Consider the following 21,622-nt stretch of genomic DNA (forward strand, 5'->3'; position numbering starts at 1 on the left):
AGGTTGCAGTCTCCACTGGAGGCGTGGGTTCAAATCCCACTCCTGACAGTTCTGTTTATTTCCTCTGGAGGGGAAATAAGTAATCATTTAAATAATTTATCCTCTGGAGGGGAAATAAGTAATCATTTGAGACATTGACTGACTGAGATTCTAACCCAGACCACAGAAGCCAATTGGATGAGTTCATCTGATATGATGAGACATTACACCAAACCTACAGGGGTTCTTCCTGTTTTTTTTTGCCACTGTTGCCCTTAAGGAGGTTCAGTCTCTGGCTCTGATTGGATGACGTCACAGGCTGCTGTCAGGTTAGGGATTTAAGTCCGGAATTTTGTCTACCATTCTGGAATCCTGTCTACCATTCTGGCATGGATGGATGTCTATTCTGGTATGCTGCCGCTCGTTCTAGATTTCTGCCTTTCAATCTGGAATGATTTCTTTCAATCTGGAATGCTTTTCATTCCAGAATGCTGTCTTGCTGACTTTTGTCCCGGAATGTTGCCTTCCATGTCGGAATGCTGACTTCCATGACATCCCAGGCCGCTGTCGGGTTAGGGGTTTAATTCCGGAATTTTGTCTACCATTCCGGAATCCTGCCTATTATTCTGGAGTGGGTGGATGTCTATTATGGTATGCTGCCACTCATTCTAGATTTCTGCCTTTCATTTGGGAATACTTTCTTTTATTCTGGAATGCTTTTCATTCCAGAATGCTGTCTTGCTGACTTCTGTTACGGAATACTGACCTCTGTTCCAGAATACTGACTGTTATTCGGGAATTCTGCCTATCCTTCCGGAATACTGATGTCTATTCTGGTATGCTGCCACTTATTCTAGATTTCTGCCTTTCATTGCGGAATTTTGACTTTCAAATTCAAGTTCAAATTAGTTCAATTACCATAGCTTATCTGAGCATAGTCTATGGAGTTAAGTCAACCCAGCATGTCATGAGCAACAGAGAGCAAAACAACACAGACTCTGCTGCTGGGAGTGGGCTCACCTGTATGTGCGCCCATGTGTCAGCATGTGTGTTTGTGTGCGCACACGTTTGCGTGTGTGTATGCGCATCAGGCCGCTGCAGACAGCTGCAGTGAATTTTAAAAACACCACCATGTAGACAGAAACGCATAAAATAAACTGATAGCAGAGATGGCACAAGAGGACTAATGGGTGGCGCTGCCGCGAGTGCCGCAAGTTTCTAAATTCACACTGTTGTCCTGCTTGTTGTGTAGTCCGTGTTGTTGCTAATACACCAGTAAACATTCACCCCTTCACACACACACACGCAAATGTTCTCTTGCTGCCTCATATATCCACCCACTGACAGTTAACATTAGCTGTGTCCCAATTCAGGGTCTGCATCCTTCGGAGGACGCAGCCTACGCGGTCTCAGGAGGCCGCGTCCTCCTGAGGATCCTCCGGAGGATCCTCCACCGTTGGTAAATGGGACGGTCTGGCCTTCAAATCACTTCCTGATTGTGGCGCGACGTCATAAATTTTGCCCCGGGAAAAACAAAAGCAGCGACAGCGACACAACACGGACACACAACAAGCAGGACAACAGTGTGGATTTAGACATTTGGAATTTTTTAATATATTTATTTGTTGTTGGAGGAAGAGGAGAGGCGGCTCCAGCGGCAGCAAAACCGGTGACGGCTCATTTTCTTCAGGCTGGGAGAGCGCAGTGGGGAGGTGACGGTAAGCTGCTGTTTAACCATATTATTGATCATAATTAATATACCGGTTACTGAGCAAACGCTAGATATATAACCAGTAGATAGACAAATATGATTAAATGTAATTTATATTTTATTCAATCGTAAGACTTGATACAGGGTCTGTATTAAACCACTGCTTTAATGTGTCATTAAGCATCAGGTCTGTCACTGCACCAGAGAATTACTGCTGGGTGGAGGAGAGTGGGGCTCCCTGCAGGACCAGCTGTCTGTCCTGGAGGAGGTGTACTGACCATCATCACCTTTGGAGGGTGAGGATACATATTTTATAGCTTTTCATATTTTAAGCTGCGTTGGAAGCCGCTCTGTTGAAGTTATTATTTTTATTTTTGCCCTTTTTAAAAACATCTTTAGTAACATGGCAGCCGCCGATCGTCAGCTCTGCAAACCCTGATGGACGATGTGGTGGACAGAGGAGACAGGCACCCCCCTCCCCCAGATGATGTCCCACTCACAGCCAGAGGACTCCAAGGTCTTCACCGTGGCATCATCCAGTCCAGCAGCACCAAGGACTCCTGCTCAGCTAAACATTTATATATATGTTCTTTGTGAATAGTATTTTCTGCTGATCTTTATAAATAATAAACTGCACATTTTCATAATGCCCACTGGTAAATAGTTAGAAATGTTCTGTGTCTTTGTAAATATTGTACATAACAGAACAATAAATGATTTACTGTGGTCACTGAGAAGTTGTTCAAAAGTTTACTTCAATTATAAATAGGTAATGAAACACATGATGTAACAAGGTGAGAAGAGTTTAAGAACACAGAGACAAGAACGATTTAATATACAATTTAATAAGTAACATTTAAATAACAGAACATAAAATCACTGCTGTCCACCATCCTCTGTATGAGCTGAGGTCTGTCCGTTCTTTCTCTGCTCTCCCTCTCTCTCTCTCTCTCTCTCTCTCCCTCCCTCTCTCTCCAGCCTCATCTCCTCCGTTATCAATTGTCAGGTTTCTTCTGTTTCTCTCTGCTCCTCCTACAACAAAATGCCAACAGGCAGAATGACCGTTTGATATAATAACGATAATATTGCTCCTCACGTGAACTATACTTTATACTATACTACAGTAAACAACAAGAAACAACATTCAATCAAAGCGTTTAGTTTACAGCGCCTCGTATCAACAGGACGTCATGTTTGTAAATATGAAACTCATTTTTTTAATGCCGCTGTCACTACTAGCATTTTAAAACTCTCCAACTACTGCTCTTTACTTACATTTAAATGTGAATTCGGCACTCCTGCCGCTGCCGCTCGCTTGGTCCGTCGTTGTACTATTGGACAAAAAGTAGGCCCGCAAAGCATTGTGGGATATTTAAGGCCACGAAGGATGGTAGCGATGCGTCCTCCAAATTCAGGCAAAAGGAGGACGCATTTGGAGGACGCATTTGAAGGACCCTTCGACTTTTGGCGAATTGGGACAGCCTTCGCGCAGCTTTGTGACGTAAGCGGCCTTAAAATGCGCACTCCGAAGGATGCAGACCCTGAATTGGGACACAGCTTTTGTCAGGGGGTTGTTAGAGGGAGGACACAAATGCAGACTTAGCCGGAGGTGAAAGCAAACTCAGTGTTTTATTGCAGGCTAGGTTCGGTACACAGAAGTTCAGTCCGCGAGGCAGAGGTAACACAAAGGGCAAGGCAAAAACAGTAGTCCGATCAAAACAGGTGATACACAGGAAAATCCAAAACTTACTCGAAAACTCACTGGGGAAATCACAAGAGCAGAAGGCTACTTGGATTGCTGTGTCGCAGGATAACTCACAAAACGAACTGGCAACAAGGGGCAGGAAACACACAGGCTTTATACACAGGAGGGCGGGAAGACAATTGGACACAGGTGAAGCACATTAGGGTGGAGCAGGTAATCACAGGAGGGGGAAGGGAGCACACATGAGGAAGGGGAAGTAAACAGAACTGAAACACAAGGGGGAGATCAAGTTTCCAAAATAAAACAGGAAGTGACTAGTAAAACTAAAACTAATACAAACAGAAAATGAACTACAAAATAAAATACCTGGCTGAAACCATGACAACCATGGTAACAAGATCATCAGTGCCCACCTGTCAGTGATCAGAATGTTATGATTAATTGGTTCATGTTACCTGAAATCCATTGGGGTCTACAAATTCAGTTCAAATCAAGTTCAAGTTCAAATCCTGCCAACAACGACACACGTTTTCAGATGTGTCTCTTGCCCAGATAACTTCTCAGAATTTGGATGGGGTGTCATCATTGACACTAAAAACTATGGACAGAGCTTCCGTGACGTCACCCGTTTGTTTCTGAAGAGCCGTTTTGAGGCTCGGTGGGAGTGTCAGCTAACAGATGAGTCACCTGACCACCTGGCTTTTGGTATAAATGTGGCAGTGCTACAAACAGGAAGTAAAGAGTGATGCAATCCATCGGTGATATTAGCACAACAATGATTCTTTTCCATTTGTCTAATACAATATTTAGCAGCATAAAGACTGTTTGAGGCCTCACAAAGTGAGGAAGGTCTAAAAGTATGAACTAACCTTCAGCATGATACCTTGATGCTTCACATCAGTCTTTCTGCTTCTCTTGTGCTGTCTGACATCTACTGAAGTCTCACTTTCTGTTTGAGGAACATACTCTTCCTCACTGATCTCACAAAGTGATGAAGACTCTTCTGATGTGTTTTCAGCCTAACATGAATGAAAGGTTGATTATTATTGTTCATGTCTTGGATGTTTAGTAGTTGTCAGATCATGGTTTGGAAGAGGCTCCACAAAGAAGAACATTTCAGTGCCTGTCTAAGTGAACCATCACAGTGGACTTGTGTTTGTAATCAGCATGTCATTCACTGCCATGCAGCCAGCTGTGTAGTAATACTGCTGATAGAAGTGTCAGTGAGAGCAGCAATTAATTCAAATAAATTAATTAAAATTAGTGAGAGCAGGGAATTCTGCCTATCATTCTGGAATACTGATGTCTATACTGGAATGCTGCCACTTATTCTAGATTTATGCTTTTCATTCCGGAATTTTGACTTTGACTTAACTTTCTGTGATAGCTGTCTGTCAGACTCTGGGCGGTGCAGATTTACCTTCGAATGAAATGGAAACAAGTAAAGGAGCACCAACACCAAACTGGACAGGACAACCTGGACAAGACCATGCACTCATGGACAGAACCAACCTGGGTCATCAGACTCTTCATTGTTACCTTTTCCTAGTTGTTGTGGCCGAGTGGTTAAGGCGATGGACTTGAAATCCGTTGGGGTTTCCCCGCACAGGTTCGAATCCTGCCAACAACGGTTCTTTTCATCTCCAAGATCACTTTATGCTCCTCCATGTCTGAGGACACAGTCCATCTGACACTTCCAAAAACTGTCATTTTAAAATTGCTGGACCGAGAGCAACTGGTGTGCAATGAGGAGGCAAAGGATAAAACGTCCCAGCACATTTCAAACCCAGTTTCACCCTGAGGCAGAGACTGCTTCACCTTAAGGACAAAACACCTGGGAAAGGCAGATCTCAAGGTACTACAATAGTCAGAATGATTCATCATGTGGTGACCAGATGAAAAATCTCATCTCTGGCTCAAGACTTGTTGAGATAGCATAGACAGACACACTCTCAGTCTGTCCACTTCAGTGTCAGTGAAGATTTCAGATTGTTTATTAAGTGTTCATCCTTGAGCTTTTCCAAACTTGTTGTGGACAGCACACTTTTCATGTCAGGATGGCCGAGCGGTCCAAGGCGCTGCGTTCAGGTCGCAGTCTCCACTGTTTTATCTTATCTTATCTTCTCTTATCACTCTCTGACACAGTGCTCGAGTAGGAAATCTAGTGGTGAAAAAAATGAATTGCGGTGTGTGTTATTGGTTCATGGATTGTTTGGGATTTGGATCTCCATGCACATGCACACTAGTGTAGTCTCTTTGGACCACACTACATGGTTGAATGGTTTCAGGCTGACACAATAAAATACATTACACTTTCAGTTTCACTGCACGAAGTTGTTATACAAAGTGACATTTGAGGTCAGGGTGTCCGCGGGGTCTTAAAAAGTATTAAAAGTTGATGAATCAATAGTGGGAAAATGAAGGCCCTTAAAGTATTGAAAAGTCTTAATCTTAATTTGAAACGTGTGTGCAGAACTCATACAGCCCTCTCACTGCAGCCTCACACAAACAGACAGACAGACAGGGTTTAAAGACGTTTCGCTGCTGAACAGCAGAACCCACAGTTCAGGTGAACATGCAGCGGAGGAGCAGGATTTGTTGCTACTATGCGGGTTTTGCTAATTTTGCTGTTGACCTGAATGAGTGATGATAACGAGCCGGTCATGTTCAGGGAGGGGGCGTGACGTGCTCGTAGCTTTATAACAGACTGAACAGCAGGTCTGAGGACAGTGTTCTCTGACCTGTGTGGTTCATCCATGAAGGCTGAGTCACTCTGACTGACAGCAGTCAGCTGGTTTAAGGAGTTATAGAACATGGTTACATGACGAACGCCCATTTAAAAAGTATTGCTATTATCCTGCTACAGTGGACCATTGTCTGCCAGGATGATGTCTGCATACAGCTAAAACTGTAACAGACAGAATGAAAAGTCTGTCAGCTGGAGCTCAGCTTTAGAAAGAGAGGAGACACTGAGGCAGAGGAAGAGAGGTGAGGAAGGTGAGAGAAGAGATACTGTAGCTGTATTAGAAACGTGTTGAAGAAAACAAAATATATATCTCAATCACAACTATTAAATAAATAATAGTGTATATAAATGTGCCAATGTGCCAATTCACATTGGCACATTGGCACATAATGTCTTTTGTGGAAAAGTTCAATATTATAAACTAATGATGTCACACTGTGATCAGATGATGAACTCAAAACACCTGCAAAGCAGACACAATCATGGGGAACACTGCTGACTGGACAGATGTTGAATAAATAAAAAATAGTCAGCATGGATATCCTCAGGAGCAATAATGGGAATATGACTCCCATCCATCACCCTGCACACTGAGGGAACCCATCAAGACAGACATTTATCAGGACCGTTACCTGGATCAGAGCCTCAATCTCCCAGGTGACTGTGCCAAAGAAAAGAGAAAGAGGAGGATGGTCTCAGGTTCTGAGGGCGACTCCAAACTGGCATAGTAGTGTAGCAGTGGAAGTGAGTTGCAGATAAACCACAGATACAGGTTGGTGAAGAAGTTTCATACCTGTATAAAACCTCAACCACGAAGGGACTCGAACCCTCAATCTTCTGATCCGAAGTCAGACACCTTATCCATTAGGCCACATGGTCTAGTGTGTTTGTCACATAAAATTTTCTTGGCAGGTCCTGTAGAAACTGTTGTCTCTTCAAATTAAATGTACTGAATGTCGATCTATAGGAGCCAACTACCAAAGTCTTTATGTGTGGAGACATTTACAGACAGCAAAGGATACGTTAGGAAAGATATATACATGATTGTGACGGCCACAGGGCCTAGTGCTTGTTGTGTTTGTTCCACTCTGGTTGCAGGGTTCCATCAGGGTGGAGCTGTGTTGATTGCAGAGGCAGAACCCCTGGCCAGTGTTCTGAATGAAGTATTTAGCTCCACCTGATCCTGCACTGCATATATATTATACACTCAACAAAAATATAAATGCAACACTTTTGTTTTTGCTCCCATGTTTCATGAGATGGACTTGAAGATCTAAACTTCATTCCAGATACACAATATTACCATTCCTCTCAAACAGTGTTCACAAATCTGTCTAAATGTGTGATAGTGAGCACTTCTGCTTTGCTGAGATAATCCATCCCACCTCACAGGTGTGCCACATCAAGATGCTGATCTGACATCATGATTAGTGCACAGGTGTACCTCAAACTGCCCACAATAAAAGGCCACCCTGAAATGTGCATTTTGTTTCTGCTTTATTGGCGGTCTGGGGACTCAGAACCAGTCAGTATCTGGTGTGACCACCATTTGCCTCATGCAGTGCAACACATCTTCTTCGCATAGAGTTTATCAGATTGTCTATTGTGGCCTGTGGAATGTTGGTCCACTCCTCTTCAATGGCTGTGCGAAGTTGTTGGATATTAGTGGGAAGTGGTGCACGCTGTCGTATACGCTGGTCAAGCACATCCCAAACATGTTCAATGGGTGACATGTCCGGTGAGTATGCTGGCCATGCAAGAACTGGGACATTTTCAGCTTCCAAGAATTGTGTACAGATCCTTGCAACATGGGGCCGTGCATTATCTTGCTGAAACATGAGGTGATGTTCATGGATGTATGGCACAACAATGGGCCTCAGGATCTCATCACGGTATCTCTGTGCATTCAAAATGCCATCAATAAAATGCACCTGTGTTCTTCGTCCATAACAGATGCCTGCCCATACCATGACCCCACCACCACGGGCCACTCGATCCACAACATTGACATCAGCAAAACGCTCACCCACACGATGCCACACACGCTGTCTGCCATCTGCCCTGAACAATGTAAACCGAGATTCATCCGTGAAGAGAACACCTCTCCAACGTGCTAGACGCCATCGAATGTGAGCATTTGCCCACTCAAGTCTGTTACGGCGACGATCTGGAGTCAGGTTAAGACCCCGATGAGGACGACGAGCATGCAGTTGGGCTTCCCTGAGACGGTTTCTGACAGTTTGTGCAGAAATTGTTTGGTTATGCAAACCAATTGTTTCAGCAGCTGTCTGAGTGGCTGGTCTCAGACGATCTCGGAGGTGAACCTGCTGGATGCGGAGGTCCTGGGCTGGTGTGGTTACTCGTGGTCTGCGGTTGTGAGGCCGGTTGGATGTACTGCCATATTCTCTGAAACGCCTTTGGAGACGGCTTATGGTGGAGAAATGAACATTCAATGCACGAGCAACAGATCTGGTTGACATTCCTGCTGTCAGCATGCCAATTGCACGCTCCCTCAATGCTTGTGGCATCTGTGGCATTTTGCTGTGAGACAAAACTGCACATTTCAGGGTGGCCTTTTATTGTGGGCAGTTTGAGGTACACCTGTGCACTAATCATGATGTCAGATCAGCATCTTGATGTGGCACACCTGTGAGGTGGGATGGATTATCTCAGCAAAGCAGAAGTGCTCACTATCACACATTTAGACAGATTTGTGAACAATGTTTGAGAGGAATGGTAATATTGTGTATCTGGAATGAAGTTTAGATCTTCAAGTCCATCTCATGAAACATGGGAGCAAAAACAAAAGTGTTGCGTTTATATTTTTGTTGAGTGTGTATATATATATATATATATTATATTATCTTTTTGTTATTATTATCTGGAACACAGAGCACACACAGCAGCATTTAAAATGACCAGAAACCTTTGTTTGTTTACTTTTCAGTCTCAGTATGTTCCTGCCCCAGTGCATCATGGACTGTCTGAAGCCAAATGACAAGGCTGATGAGCACATACATGAGAGTGCAGACTGGGTTTAAGTCAATGCTATTGCACTCCAGCAGCATCCTTAATGCAATACATGTACTTCAAACTAATCCTAGCCACATATGCACTTAGTACCAAACTGCACGCTGCAAGCTGTTAAAGTCATGTATGTATTTCAACTTATTGTAAATGTCTGACACAGCAACATTTAAACTTTGCCTTGTTGGTCCTATCATGACACAGCACCATTGTATCTGTGTTGGTGCATATGGCACAGTTTGTGTAACAGAGACTCTCTCTAGACACATTGTCCAGTGTTATATGGTTTTGCAGTGTTTCCACTTGAAAGGATGACTCTTTGTGACTGAAGGTCAGCTGGACTCCACTCAGTCATCGCTTTATTTCTGCTTTGCTTTATTGAATCTTGTAGTGTCAGAATCAGGTTCAGATCAGATCAGATCAGGTGAAAAACCTCAAAAAAACACACCAACAAATGTTCAGAATTGAAAGATGAAAGTGACAGTGCATATTTTAGCAGCTAGCTTAGCACACTATGCAGGTAAGTGCACTTTAAATGAAGGACTGTATTTGAACAGACAGTTTGTGTAACCAGTTCTAACAGTATAAAAGTGAATTACAGTATAATAATGATGAAATCTGGACCAGAACCAGAAGAAACCAAATTGGACAGGAGCCACTGTGCTGAGCAGCAATAATGAGGCAGACACAAGAGGAACAGTTGAGCAGCCACTCTTATATTATTACAAATGACAAGATCATTTGTCTGGTTTGTACAAAAATATCAAATAACTCAAAGAGTTAGGAAAAGAAAAAGAAATAGTGTGCACACTATAAAAATGACAGATTTCCCGTTGGGCCCTTAAACCAAAATCAAAATGGTCTCAGGTATATGGGTTGTAGAGTTACGGCAGTTCACCTTGTTCCAAGGATGCTTGTTCTGTGATGTAAGTGTGAATGGGTGTGTATACGTGGATATCTACTCGGTGCTGGAATCTCTTCAGGGGACTTGGCTCGCCATCGGTTTCAGCACAGATGTTGGTCCTGGACAACATCCGTCCTCAAAAAAAACCCTGACCTACAGACCAGGTCAGAAAATGACATTCAACACCATTAATTCTCAGATGCATCATTCAGGACATCAAATGTCAGAAACATAAGTCTTTCCATGTAACTCTGACATTAATCTTAATCTCTATTCAAATCTCAAATCTAACTTTCAGTTGTACAACATTCAGTACATCTAAGTATATCATTTCTGAGAACTTGGCATTAAAGTGCTCAAACATTCACTACTGTTCATGTGAGCAGTGTTTCAATAACACTTATGGTCTTATGGTCTTTTTATACCTGGCTACATCTGCCACTAATGTCCCTGAACATGTTTGGATTCCACAGCTTTAGTTTGAAGCAGTGTTTTACTAATAATTTATGCTTTTACCACATGTTTAAAATCAATTGGAAGATCATTGGAGGAGTTTAACGCTTTAAATGCCAGTTAGATTGCATGATGCAAATATTTCATGTAAACATGCACAAAACAAGTTATTTTACAAGTTGGGAGGCTCAGGCATTATTTTATATCTGTCATGTCAAAGTTTAGCCAAAATATTGAGTTGGAGTTATTAGTGTTTGTATTGCAGCAGTTTTAAATGGTGTTTTCCACTTAGGTCCATTAACTCCTATTATAATACTACATTTTAATATCAGAGCCATAACAACATGGAATCATGCATTTCTTAATGTAAGGGTTTCATTTGTGAGGACATGTCAAAGTTCATGATCATAAATTCAGCTTCACATTCTTCATTTCACTGCTTCAAAGACAAAAACATGTTCTGACCTGAAATCACAGTCAGTGATTCAAATGAAAGTGAAACATCATCAACATTTAAAGCACAAAGTTGAAGCTGCTGTCACTTCCACACACTCTGCTTCTACACACAGCACAGACTCACTGAGGAACCAGGATACAACCAGAACCCAAACCCAGCATGTAGAGGCTGAGTGAATGTGGTGCTGAAGGTGTGGAGGTGGATCAGTGTGTCAGAGGAGACTCTGTAGAAGGACAGAGTGCCAGCAGGACAGTCCACATACACTGCTGCTCTGTGAGAGACAGAGGAGGAGGAGATGGATGTTCTTCTGTTATTGTGACGGACAGAGTAACCATCATCAGAGCAGATCAGACTCCAGGACTGATTGTTTCCTCCAAACACGCAGTCATCACTGTTTCCTTTCCTTCTGATTCTTCTGTAACTCACTGATATTTTAACCGCTCCTCTCCACTCGACCTCCCAGTAACAGCGACCAGTCAGAACATTTCTACACAGCAGCTGTTCCCACACATCAAATCTGTCTGGATGATCAGGATATGGCTGCTCCTCCTCCACATGTGTCACCTTCCTGTTGTTGTCAGACAGTTTGAGCTTTGTGTTCACTGAGTTTGTGTCGACTTCAAGTTGACAGAAATCTGATGGAGAGAAAAAGACACAGCTGCAGTTTATCATCTGACACATCTGATGGCTTCATTCTGTCTTTACTGACTGATGTGTTGTTCATTCATACAAAGTTTATCATCAGACTTTTTGTCACTAATGTTTGAATGAACAAACACACAACTATAATAATAATTATAATATTATAATATAATATTATTATTATTATTATAATATTATAATTATTATACTTATAATATATATATATATATATATATATATATATAAAGAAGGGAAGAAACAGTGCAGGGAAACATGGTGGATAACGTGTTTGTCACGACCTGGTGTATTTTTGGTTTTGTTTTCCTTGTTTTGGGTTTTTTAGTTTAATCTGTGTCTAATTATTGTTATTTTCCTGTTCTAGTGTTTTGTTTAGTTCTTGTGTCTTGTGCTTCCTGTTTTACTTTGGTAGTCCTGTCCTCCCTGTGTATTGTCTTGTGTTTTACTTCCTGTGTTTTCCCTCCTTGTTGATCACCTGCCCCGCCCTCATGTGTGTCACCTGTGTATCGCTGTCTTCCCTGGCCCTTGTGTATTTAGTCTTTGTCCTCCCTGCACTCTCTGCTAGTTCGTCCTGTCCGGTGTGGGGTTTGTTTCCGTTCTCGCCTCGTCCATGCCATGCCATGCCATGCTTAGATCCTCGCCTTCGATGTCATGTACTTCTGCCTGACCTCACCATGCTCCAGGTAGAAGCCTTGTTGATGCTTTGTCTTTTGTTCTCGCCTTTTTTCGCCATGTGCCGGGTTTCCTTAATCTAGTTTTGCCACGCAAGTGTGATTTTTAGTTAGTTATTTTGGACTCTTCTCTTGATTTTGGACTTCTTCTTTTTGCCCTCCTGGCCTTAAATAAAAGACTCTTGAACTTTAAACCGATCTGCGTTCTGCACCTGTGTCCGCTCCTCTGACAAGCCCTGACAGTGTTTTGTTAAAATTGATTAAAAACTTAAACAGAGACCCCGTGTGAAACTTATTTTGGTGGTAACTCGTTTTCTTAAACAGTGGCGTTTCTCGCCCTAACCCTAACCCTAATAATGCTGCTCACAGCTCAGTGTCTCAGTGTCTTCACTCTTCAGTCCATCAGTCCAGTCTGACCCTTTGGATGAGATTCTTTGTGTCTGAGTCCTGCCTGCTTTTGGACTGTGGAGCTGTTTCTTCCTGTGTTTGGACCTTTTCAACCCTTTGTGGTCTCTTATTGGATTTTGTCTTTTGTCTGCTTTGGTTGTCTCTGTTATGTCCCAGGCTGAGGGGAAACCCACACACAGCATGTCTGCACCTCCCCACTCATCCCCACTCTCAGATCGGCAGCTACACAGGCTGGTTTCAGTGTTAGGCTGCAGTTCATGAACTCAGAGCTGAGCAGTGCCCAAACAAACAGAGACACTACAACACACTAAAGCTCCCTAACAAGAGAAAAAAGGAAAACCAATGACAAAGCTGGAACCTAAAACTCCTGCTGGGGAGTAATAAACTCCAGTAAACACCAAAGAAATCCAACCGCCGAGGCTGCGCTACAACAGCTCTGATGGACTGATACAACACTGACTCATGCACAATAACATGAGGAAAGACTGAGTCAAACTTACACTTCCTCAGCCCAGGTTTTAACCACTGCTCTCCACCATGCTCCACCCTGCAGGAAGAAACACAGTCAGAATGATTTTCTAACCAACATGAGTCCAAACTGCTGATCAACATGAAGCAGAGTTCCTCAGTTTGTCAGAGACACACAAACAGACTGAAACTCATTGTTATGTTCGCTGTGGACAATGTTATGCTTATAATTTAGTAAAATGCGCCATCTACTGGTTGTTTTATGTTCGTTCTTTTTGAGACGTAGAAGAAGAACTCAGACAGGAAGTCACTGAGATGGTCTCGCTGTCTCACTCACCGTGTATGCTCCATTTCTAAGGTTTCTCCATGTGGTTCGTAACAAGCATTGTCTGTAAGTACTACGCTGAGAGAATAGTCAGATATAATACACGCTGATGTTGATAGCACGCCTGGTATTATAAATATGTGTCAGACTTTATGCTAATCGCGATGCTAATCGCGATGCTAATCGCGATGCTAATCGCTAAGGTAACTGGCATATTTTCTTGTTTACATGTGCTAATAAGCTACCTGTAGTGTGCAGTTATTATTGGTGCATGTGTTGATATGTATTTTTCTGTATTGTTACAGTTTCACAAAATTTGATTCAGTAAACAACATTGAACGTCCCCCGGAGTCTGTGGAGTTTCTGGATCCATGTTTAGCTGTTTGGATAGCCAGAGCAACTTCTGGCAAGGCCATTTACAGTGAAAAGACAGCACTACGGCGAACAGCACAGCTACAGAAACCAGCACGTGGAGCCACTGCCATCGCACAGAGCTAAGTAAAGTGCAGATAGCAACAACCCGTACATCAACTTAACGAAGAAAACATAAAAGAAATCTACTTGACATGGCTGAATCTAAATCCCAAAAGAGTGACACTAAATCAGTCCTCTCACGAAAGCCATCATCACACGCAAGCTCAACAGCTAGTATTGAACTACTAAGAGCGAAGGCAAAAGCAGAAGCTGCCCAAACAAGAGCTTCCTATGCACATAGAGAAATAGAAATCAAAGTTGAACAAGCACGCCTACAAGCCACTCTCGATGCTCTTAGAGCAGAGCAAGAAAGAGAAGCTGCTATAGCAGAAGCTAATACTTTAGAAGCTGGACTACTTGAATTGGGCCTTGAAACACGCAGTGAAGCTTATGAATCATCTCTCAGTGAAAACCAGAAAGAACGCACTGCACAGTATGTATTAGAACATTCAGCCGCTACCACAATACAGCAGGCTATTCCAAAGTCAGAAGATGTCACCCCTGTGCCTCCTCCCCAACCTGTCATTCTAAAGCAAGACAGTGTACCAAAATATGTCACTCCTGACAACGACTTCGATAAACTTATGTCTACCAGCTTCAAGCCACTCGCACCTGCAAACCAAACCATCCCTAAAGCGTACAATGCTTACGGTGATTATGTGCCAACCCAGCCAACCTACGATCTAGGCAGATACCTTGCACGCAGTCAGCTCATCACGACAGGCCTTTCTGCCTTCGATGACCAGCCTATGAACTACTGGGCATGGAAATCATCCTTTAAAAGTGCCATAGCAGGCTTGAGCTTATCTGCAGGAGAAGAACTCGATCTGATGGTACGATATCTTGGTAAAAACTCAGCTAAACAAGCAAAGCAAATGAAAGCAGTCAACCCAAGGTGTCCTGAAGCTGGTTTAGCAATGGCTTGGGAGAGACTTGAGGAAACATACGGTTCTACTGAAGCCATAGAGCAGGCCCTGTTTCAAAGGGTAGAAAGCTTCCCTAAAATCACAACAAGAGAACCCTTCAAACTCCGAGATCTTGCTGATCTTCTGTTAGAGCTAGAGGCAGCCAAGCTTGATGGCTATCTACCTGGCTTGGCTTACTTAGACACATCTAGAGGGATCCAACCTATTGTCGAAAAGCTCCCCTACAACATACAGGAGAAATGGATGGCTTACGGCTCAAAGTACAAACGTGAGCATGGCACCAGCTTTCCTCCCTTCACTGTTTTTGCCAACTTCATACGCACTGAAGCCAAAACGCGGACCGATCCAAGCTTTTGTCTACAAAGCTCGAACCAGCCTACACTGGATAGAAAGTATGGCTCTGAAAGATTCCCTAAGGTGCCTATATCTGTTCATAAGACTCAAGTATCTCAGATGGACAAATTAGAGAGAGAAAATATCAAAACTCCAGTAAGCCCAAACAAACAATGTCCAATTCACAATAAGCCCCACCCTCTAAAGCGATGCAGAGGATTCAGAGAGAAAGCTCTGGAAGAGCGCAAACAGATTCTCAAGAAATATAACATCTGCTTCCGTTGCTGCTCGTCCACCGATCATCTTGCAAGGAACTGTGCTACAGAAATCGTTTGCACCGAATGTAATAGTGATACGCATGTTTCCGCTCTTCATCCAGGTGCAGCCTCTTGGGAACCCAAAGCGTCTCCTCCCACCACACAGCAAAGCGGGGAGGACGACAATACGGAGCCCCAAGAAGTGTCGTCTAGCTGCACTGAAGTTTGTAGAGAAGGAGTGAGCGCCAGAGAATGTTCAAAGATCACGCTGGTGAACGTCTTTCCTGCTGGCCACAAAGACCAAACCAGGAAGATGTACGCAATCTTGGATGAACAGAGCAACCGCTCACTTGCTCGTCCTCAGTTCTTTGACCTTTTCCAGATCCAGGGAGCAAGCCACCCCTACATGCTGAAGACGTGCTCTGGACTCACAGGAGTAACAGGAAGGAGAGCGTGTGGTTTCATGGTAGAGTCGATAGACACAAAACTAAGCCTTCCTCTACCAACACTCCTCGAGTGCAACGACATTCCCAATAACCGCTCAGAAATCCCTACCCCTGAAGCTGCCCGTCATCACACCCATCTGCAACGCATCGCTAACATGATCCCACCACTTGACTCCACAGCTGATATACTGCTTCTGCTCGGCAGAGACGTCCTGAGGGTCCATAAAGTTAGAGAACAAGTAAACGGCCCCGGCAACTCTCCGTTTGCTCAGAGACTCGATTTGGGATGGGTGGTAGTAGGTGATGTCTGTCTGGATGGATTACACAGACCCCCACAAGTGAACACCTACAAGACATTTATCCTGGAGAATGGCCGTACAAGCCATTTTCAGCCATGCAACAGCCAGATCAAGGTTAAAGAGGTGTTCACAAAGACTCCTAATTACTGTTACAACCCTGCAAGAAGCATCCAGTTGACAGGACATGACACAGACGACATTGGCCAGCAGATTTTTGCACGCACAGCGGATGACCACAAACTTGCTCTTTCGGCTGAGGACACACAGTTTCTCCGAATAATGGACTCTGAGTTTTATCAGGACAGTGACAACAGCTGGGTGGGTCCTCTGCCTTTCAAGTCACCACGGCAACGTCTACCCAACAATAGACAACTGGCTTATGACCGCCTCATGTCACTCAGACGCACTCTAGAGAAACGGCCTGAAATGAAGGCACATTTTCTGGAGTTTATGGAGAACATGCTTAATAGAGGGCATGCAGAAGTCGCTCACCCTCTTGATCGGAATCAAGAATGCTGGTACTTACCTCTGTTCGGGGTGTATCATCCGAAGAAACCCAACAAAATCAGGGTTGTGTTCGACTCAAGTGCACCATACGAGGGAATCTCACTCAATGATGTGTTGCTTACAGGTCCCGACCTCAACAATAGTTTGGTAGGTGTCCTAATGAGGTTCAGGATGGAGCAAGTCGCAATAACTGCAGATATCGAGCACATGTTCCACTGTTTTGTTGTCAAAACAAGTCACAGAGACTTTCTCCGCTTCTTATGGCACAAAGATAACAACATGTCCTCTGAGATTGTGGAGTATCGTATGTGTGTGCATATTTTTGGGAACAGTCCCTCACCCTCCGTTGCCATGTACGGCATGAAAAGAGCTGCAGCCAGTGGAGAGATGCACTTTGGGAGTGACGTGCGGCGGTTTATTGAACGAGAGTTCTATGTTGACGATGCTCTAAAGTCATTTGCTACAGAGGAAGCAGCAGTTCACATCCTCAAACAAGCTCAATGTGCTCTCGCATCTTCGAATCTCAGGTTACACAAAGTCACCTCCAATCGTCCTGCTGTCTTAGAGGCCTTTCCCCCAGAAGACCGAGCAAGAGTCACTGAGAACTTAGACTTGTGTGCACAAGATCAACCAGTACAACGCAGTCTAGGACTGTTATGGAACATTGGAACAGACTTGTTTACATTCAAGGTCAGTGAGGATCAAAAACCCTTCACACGTAGAGGTGTCCTTTCTGTGGTTAACAGCCTCTATGACCCGCTTGGGTTCCTCGCCCCTATTACGGTTCAAGGCAGATTCATTTTGAGGGAGCTTAACAACACAACAGCTGACTGGGATGCACCGCTTCCAGACAGTATGGAAACAGAGTGGAGTAAATGGAAAGAGTCGCTCCAAGATTTGCAAAATCTCAAAATACCACGCCCGTATACAACTCTGTCTACGGCCAATGCTCAAAGAAAAGAACTTCATGTGTTCGCTGATGCCTCAGTAAAGGCTATCGCTGCTGTTGCCTACATAAAAATATCTACCCCAGATGAATCAAAGGTAGGGTTTGTGTTCGGGAAAGCAAAGTTAGCTCCTCAGACAGGCCTGACTATCCCAAGACTAGAGTTATGCGCCGCAGTACTTGCAGTCGAAGTCGCAGAACTGATCGTAGCAGAAATGGACATTACATTTGACAACATTGAGTATTATACAGACAGTAAAGTTGTACTAGGCTACATACACAACCAGTCCCGAAGGTTTTATGTGTTTGTGCATAACAGGGTTCAGCGCATCCTCCAGTCAGCATATCCTCAACAATGGAAATACATTCCATCTGAACTCAACCCAGCGGATCATGGGTCTCGATCAGTTACAGCAGCCCAGCTAAGCAGCACGACGTGGTTAGAAGGACCAGCCTTTCTTGCTAACTCTCCTGTGCGGTTTTCATCTCCAGACACATTTGACCTTGTTGAACCTGCTCTTGATACAGAAATACGTCCATTGGTGATTACAAACCTCACTCGTGACAAAGCCCACAGTGAGTCAAACTGCTATTGAAAGATTCTCCAACTACAACATTCTCATCGCAGCAATAGCTCGTTTGATTCATGTTGCCCGCTCTTTTGCCTACTCCAATCAAGCTTCTAGTTGTCGTGGCTGGCACCTTTGTCAACCTACAGAAGAGGAGTTGATAAAAGCCAAGATCTGTGTCATAAAGAGCATTCAAAATCAGTGCTACAAAGAAGAACTCAAATGCATAAAGGGAAACACTAAGATACCCCTCTCAAGCAGTCTCTGGAAGTTGCATCCCATACTTGATGATGATGGACTCTTAAGAGTCGGCGGTCGTATCAAGCAGTCTGAGTTAGGCATTGACACCACCAACCCTCTTGTCATCCCTGCTCGACACCACCTCGCTACGCTCCTGATTCGTCACTACCACGAAGCTGTGAAACATCAGGGAAGACATTTCACAGAAGGTGCAATTAGAGCAGCAGGATTTTGGTTGGTTGGAGCAAAGCAGAGTATCAGCTCAGTTCTTCACAAGTGTGTCATCTGCAAGAAATTACGAGGAAAGACAGAATGTCAGCAAATGGGAAGTCTACCACCTGATCGAATGCAAGTAGCACCCCCCTTCACATACGTAGGCGTAGATGTGTTTGGCCCGTGGGAAGTGACAATGCGCCGTACGAGGGGAGGCCAAGCTAACTCTAAAAGATGGGCAGTGATGTTCTCATGTTTGTCAACAAGGGCAGTCCATATAGAGTTAATCGAAACAATGAGCACTGACAGCTTTATTAATGCTCTAAGGCGCCTTTTTGCAGTCAGAGGTCCTGTGAAACAAATAAGATCAGATTGCGGAACAAATTTTATTGGTGCTTCTCGAGAACTGAAAATGAATAAAACAGACTTCAACAGGCAGGACGTTGAAAGCTACCTGAACAAGCAAAATTGCTCTTGGGTCTTCAATCCGCCTCATGCCTCACATATGGGCGGCGCCTGGGAGCGAATGATCGGAATTGCCAGACGCATCCTTGATTCCATGCTCCAGGACTGCAAAAAAGTTCAGTTAACGCATGAACTGCTGTCGACATTTATGGCGGAGGTGTCTGCAATTATGAATGCCCGTCCTCTCATCCCTGTGTCAACCGACTCAGAGTCACCTCTCATCCTCACACCTTCGATGTTGCTCACAATGAAAACAGGATCAGTATCACCACTCCCTGTCGGTGTTGATCAAGGATTGCTTCTGAAAGAACAGTGGAAAAGAGTACAAAATCTTGCTGACACCTTCTGGTCCAAATGGAGACGGGAATACCTCCACACACTTCAGCTGCGCCACAAATGGCAGGATAGGAAACCAAATCTCAAAGAAGGAGATGTCGTTTTGCTCAAGGACTCTCGGGTACCAAGAAACGAGTGGCCTATGTCTATTATCACAAAGACTTTTCCAAGCCAAGATGGATTAGTCAGGAAAGTTGAAGTGACGTCTTCTCATGCTGGTATCAAAAGGACTTTCTGTCGCCCTGTCACTGAAGTGGTTTTACTGTTATCCTCTGGGTAAAGTAGTTGTTATTGATTATTTAAAATGTGGGATGATTGTAATCCCAAGCGGGGAGTGTTATGTTCGCTGTGGACAATGTTATGCTTATAATTTAGTAAAATGCGCCATCTACTGGTTGTTTTATGTTCGTTCTTTTTGAGACGTAGAAGAAGAACTCAGACAGGAAGTCACTGAGATGGTCTCGCTGTCTCACTCACCGTGTATGCTTTATTTCTAAGGTTTCTCCATGTGGTTCGTAACAAGCATTGTCTGTAAGTACTACGCTGAGAGAATAGTCAGATATAATACACGCTGATGTTGATAGCACGCCTGGTATTATAAATATGTGTCAGACTTTATGCTAATCGCGATGCTAATCGCGATGCTAATCGCTAAGGTAACTGGCATATTTTCTTGTTTACATGTGCTAATAAGCTACCTGTAGTGTGCAGTTATTATTGGTGCATGTGTTGATATGTATTTTTCTGTATTGTTACAGTTTCACAAAATTTGATTCAGTAAACAACATTGAACGTCCCCCGGAGTCTGTGGAGTTTCTGGATCCATGTTTAGCTGTTTGGATAGCCAGAGCAACTTCTGGCAAGGCCATTTACACTCATCTGTGTCGACTCCAGAAGAGTCTCTCCTGATCTGCTCTGTGTTTATTCATGTCCTCCATTCTGTGAAATATTGCTCTCTGTCAGTGCTTTACTGTAAAATCCTCTTCATGCAGCAACAGTGTAGGTTTGATCTCAGCATTGTGCATTTATCCAAAGCAGCAAACAAGCCACACTGTCTCTGACTGTTTGTTCCTTTCACTCTATATGCAAACACAAGCCTGGTTCACATGTGTCATGGATGGAAGAGTTTCTGACACACTTCAAATAAATACATTCACTCATGTCTGTGTGTAGTTTTTACAGTGATAATATTGTAGTGTCTCCCTGCTCTCTGTCTCTGACTGAAGGAACTCCTCCTTCTACCATTGTGTTGTTGTCTCCTCTGAAGCTTCACATATGGATTGTTTCAGGAACATTTGTTTGTGGAAATAATTCAGTGGTTCTTACAGCTGAGGACATTAATAAGTAGGGCATCATTTTGTATTTGATCTGCACTAAGTGTGACTGAAAATCAGTCTGTTTGTATTTTGACATGAAGAACGTGTATAAAGAAAAGTGAAGTTAACATGATGGACACTTAATGATGGAGGAAGATGAACATCAGGGATCAGTGATTATTTCTTCTCTGCAGTTTCAGTCCATCCATCAACAGCTGTGGATATATGAGCTAAACTGACAGACTGAGGAGGACTCATGCTCTGTGGTCTCTGTGTACCTGAGAGTCTTCAGACTACAATCTGGACTGTTGAGTAAAGCAGACAGCAGCTTCACTCCTGAGTCTCCTGGATGATTGTAGCTCAGGTCCAGCTCTCTCAGATAGGAGGGGTTGGAGGTCAGAGCCGAGGCCAGAGAAGCACAGCCCTCCTGTGTGATCAGACAACCCGACAGACTGGAGGTACAAAACATGAAAATCCAACAGATCTTCAACATGAACATGAAGCAGAATTTAACTGATGATCAACAAGCTGGATCCTGACCTGAGAGTCTTCAATCTACAATCTGGACCCCCTAATCCGTGAGACAGCTGCTTCACTCCTGAATCCTGCAGGTCGTTATTATCCAGATCCAGCTCTCTCAGACTAGAGGACTGGGAGCTGAGGACTGAGGACAGAGCTTCACAGCTTCTCTCTGAGAGGTTACAGCTGCTCAGTCTGAGAAAAAAAAGAATGAACACAAAGTCAATGTTTTATTGTTCATATAAAAATCAGCCATGTTTGA

The 21,622-nt window shown here is 43.7% G+C and overlaps 1 protein-coding gene and 2 non-coding genes across 3 annotated transcripts in view; 1 reads left to right on the plus strand and 2 right to left on the minus strand.

Annotated features, from left to right (window-relative positions):
• The window catches only part of LOC114429869 (NACHT, LRR and PYD domains-containing protein 12-like), a 35,758-nt gene that overhangs the window by 10,301 nt on the left and 3,835 nt on the right, over positions 1-21,622 (minus strand). The window contains exons 5-8 of the mRNA XM_028398482.1: positions 21,382-21,555; positions 21,120-21,293; positions 13,222-13,268; positions 11,106-11,617 (exon numbers count right to left, since the gene is read on the minus strand). Of these exons, the coding sequence (XP_028254283.1) occupies positions 11,106-11,617; positions 13,222-13,268; positions 21,120-21,293; positions 21,382-21,555 (907 nt within the window). The remainder of the gene's footprint in view (positions 1-11,105; positions 11,618-13,221; positions 13,269-21,119; positions 21,294-21,381; positions 21,556-21,622) is intronic.
• trnas-uga (transfer RNA serine (anticodon UGA)) lies at positions 4,944-5,025 on the plus strand. The gene has a single exon. It is a non-coding gene; the product is annotated as a tRNA-Ser (tRNA).
• Positions 6,948-7,020, minus strand: trnar-ucg (transfer RNA arginine (anticodon UCG)). Its single transcript has one exon. It is a non-coding gene; the product is annotated as a tRNA-Arg (tRNA).

This window comes from Parambassis ranga, unplaced genomic scaffold (genome assembly GCF_900634625.1).
Source record: "Parambassis ranga unplaced genomic scaffold, fParRan2.1 scaffold_21_arrow_ctg1, whole genome shotgun sequence".
NCBI classification, from domain to species: Eukaryota; Metazoa; Chordata; class Actinopteri; family Ambassidae; genus Parambassis; species Parambassis ranga.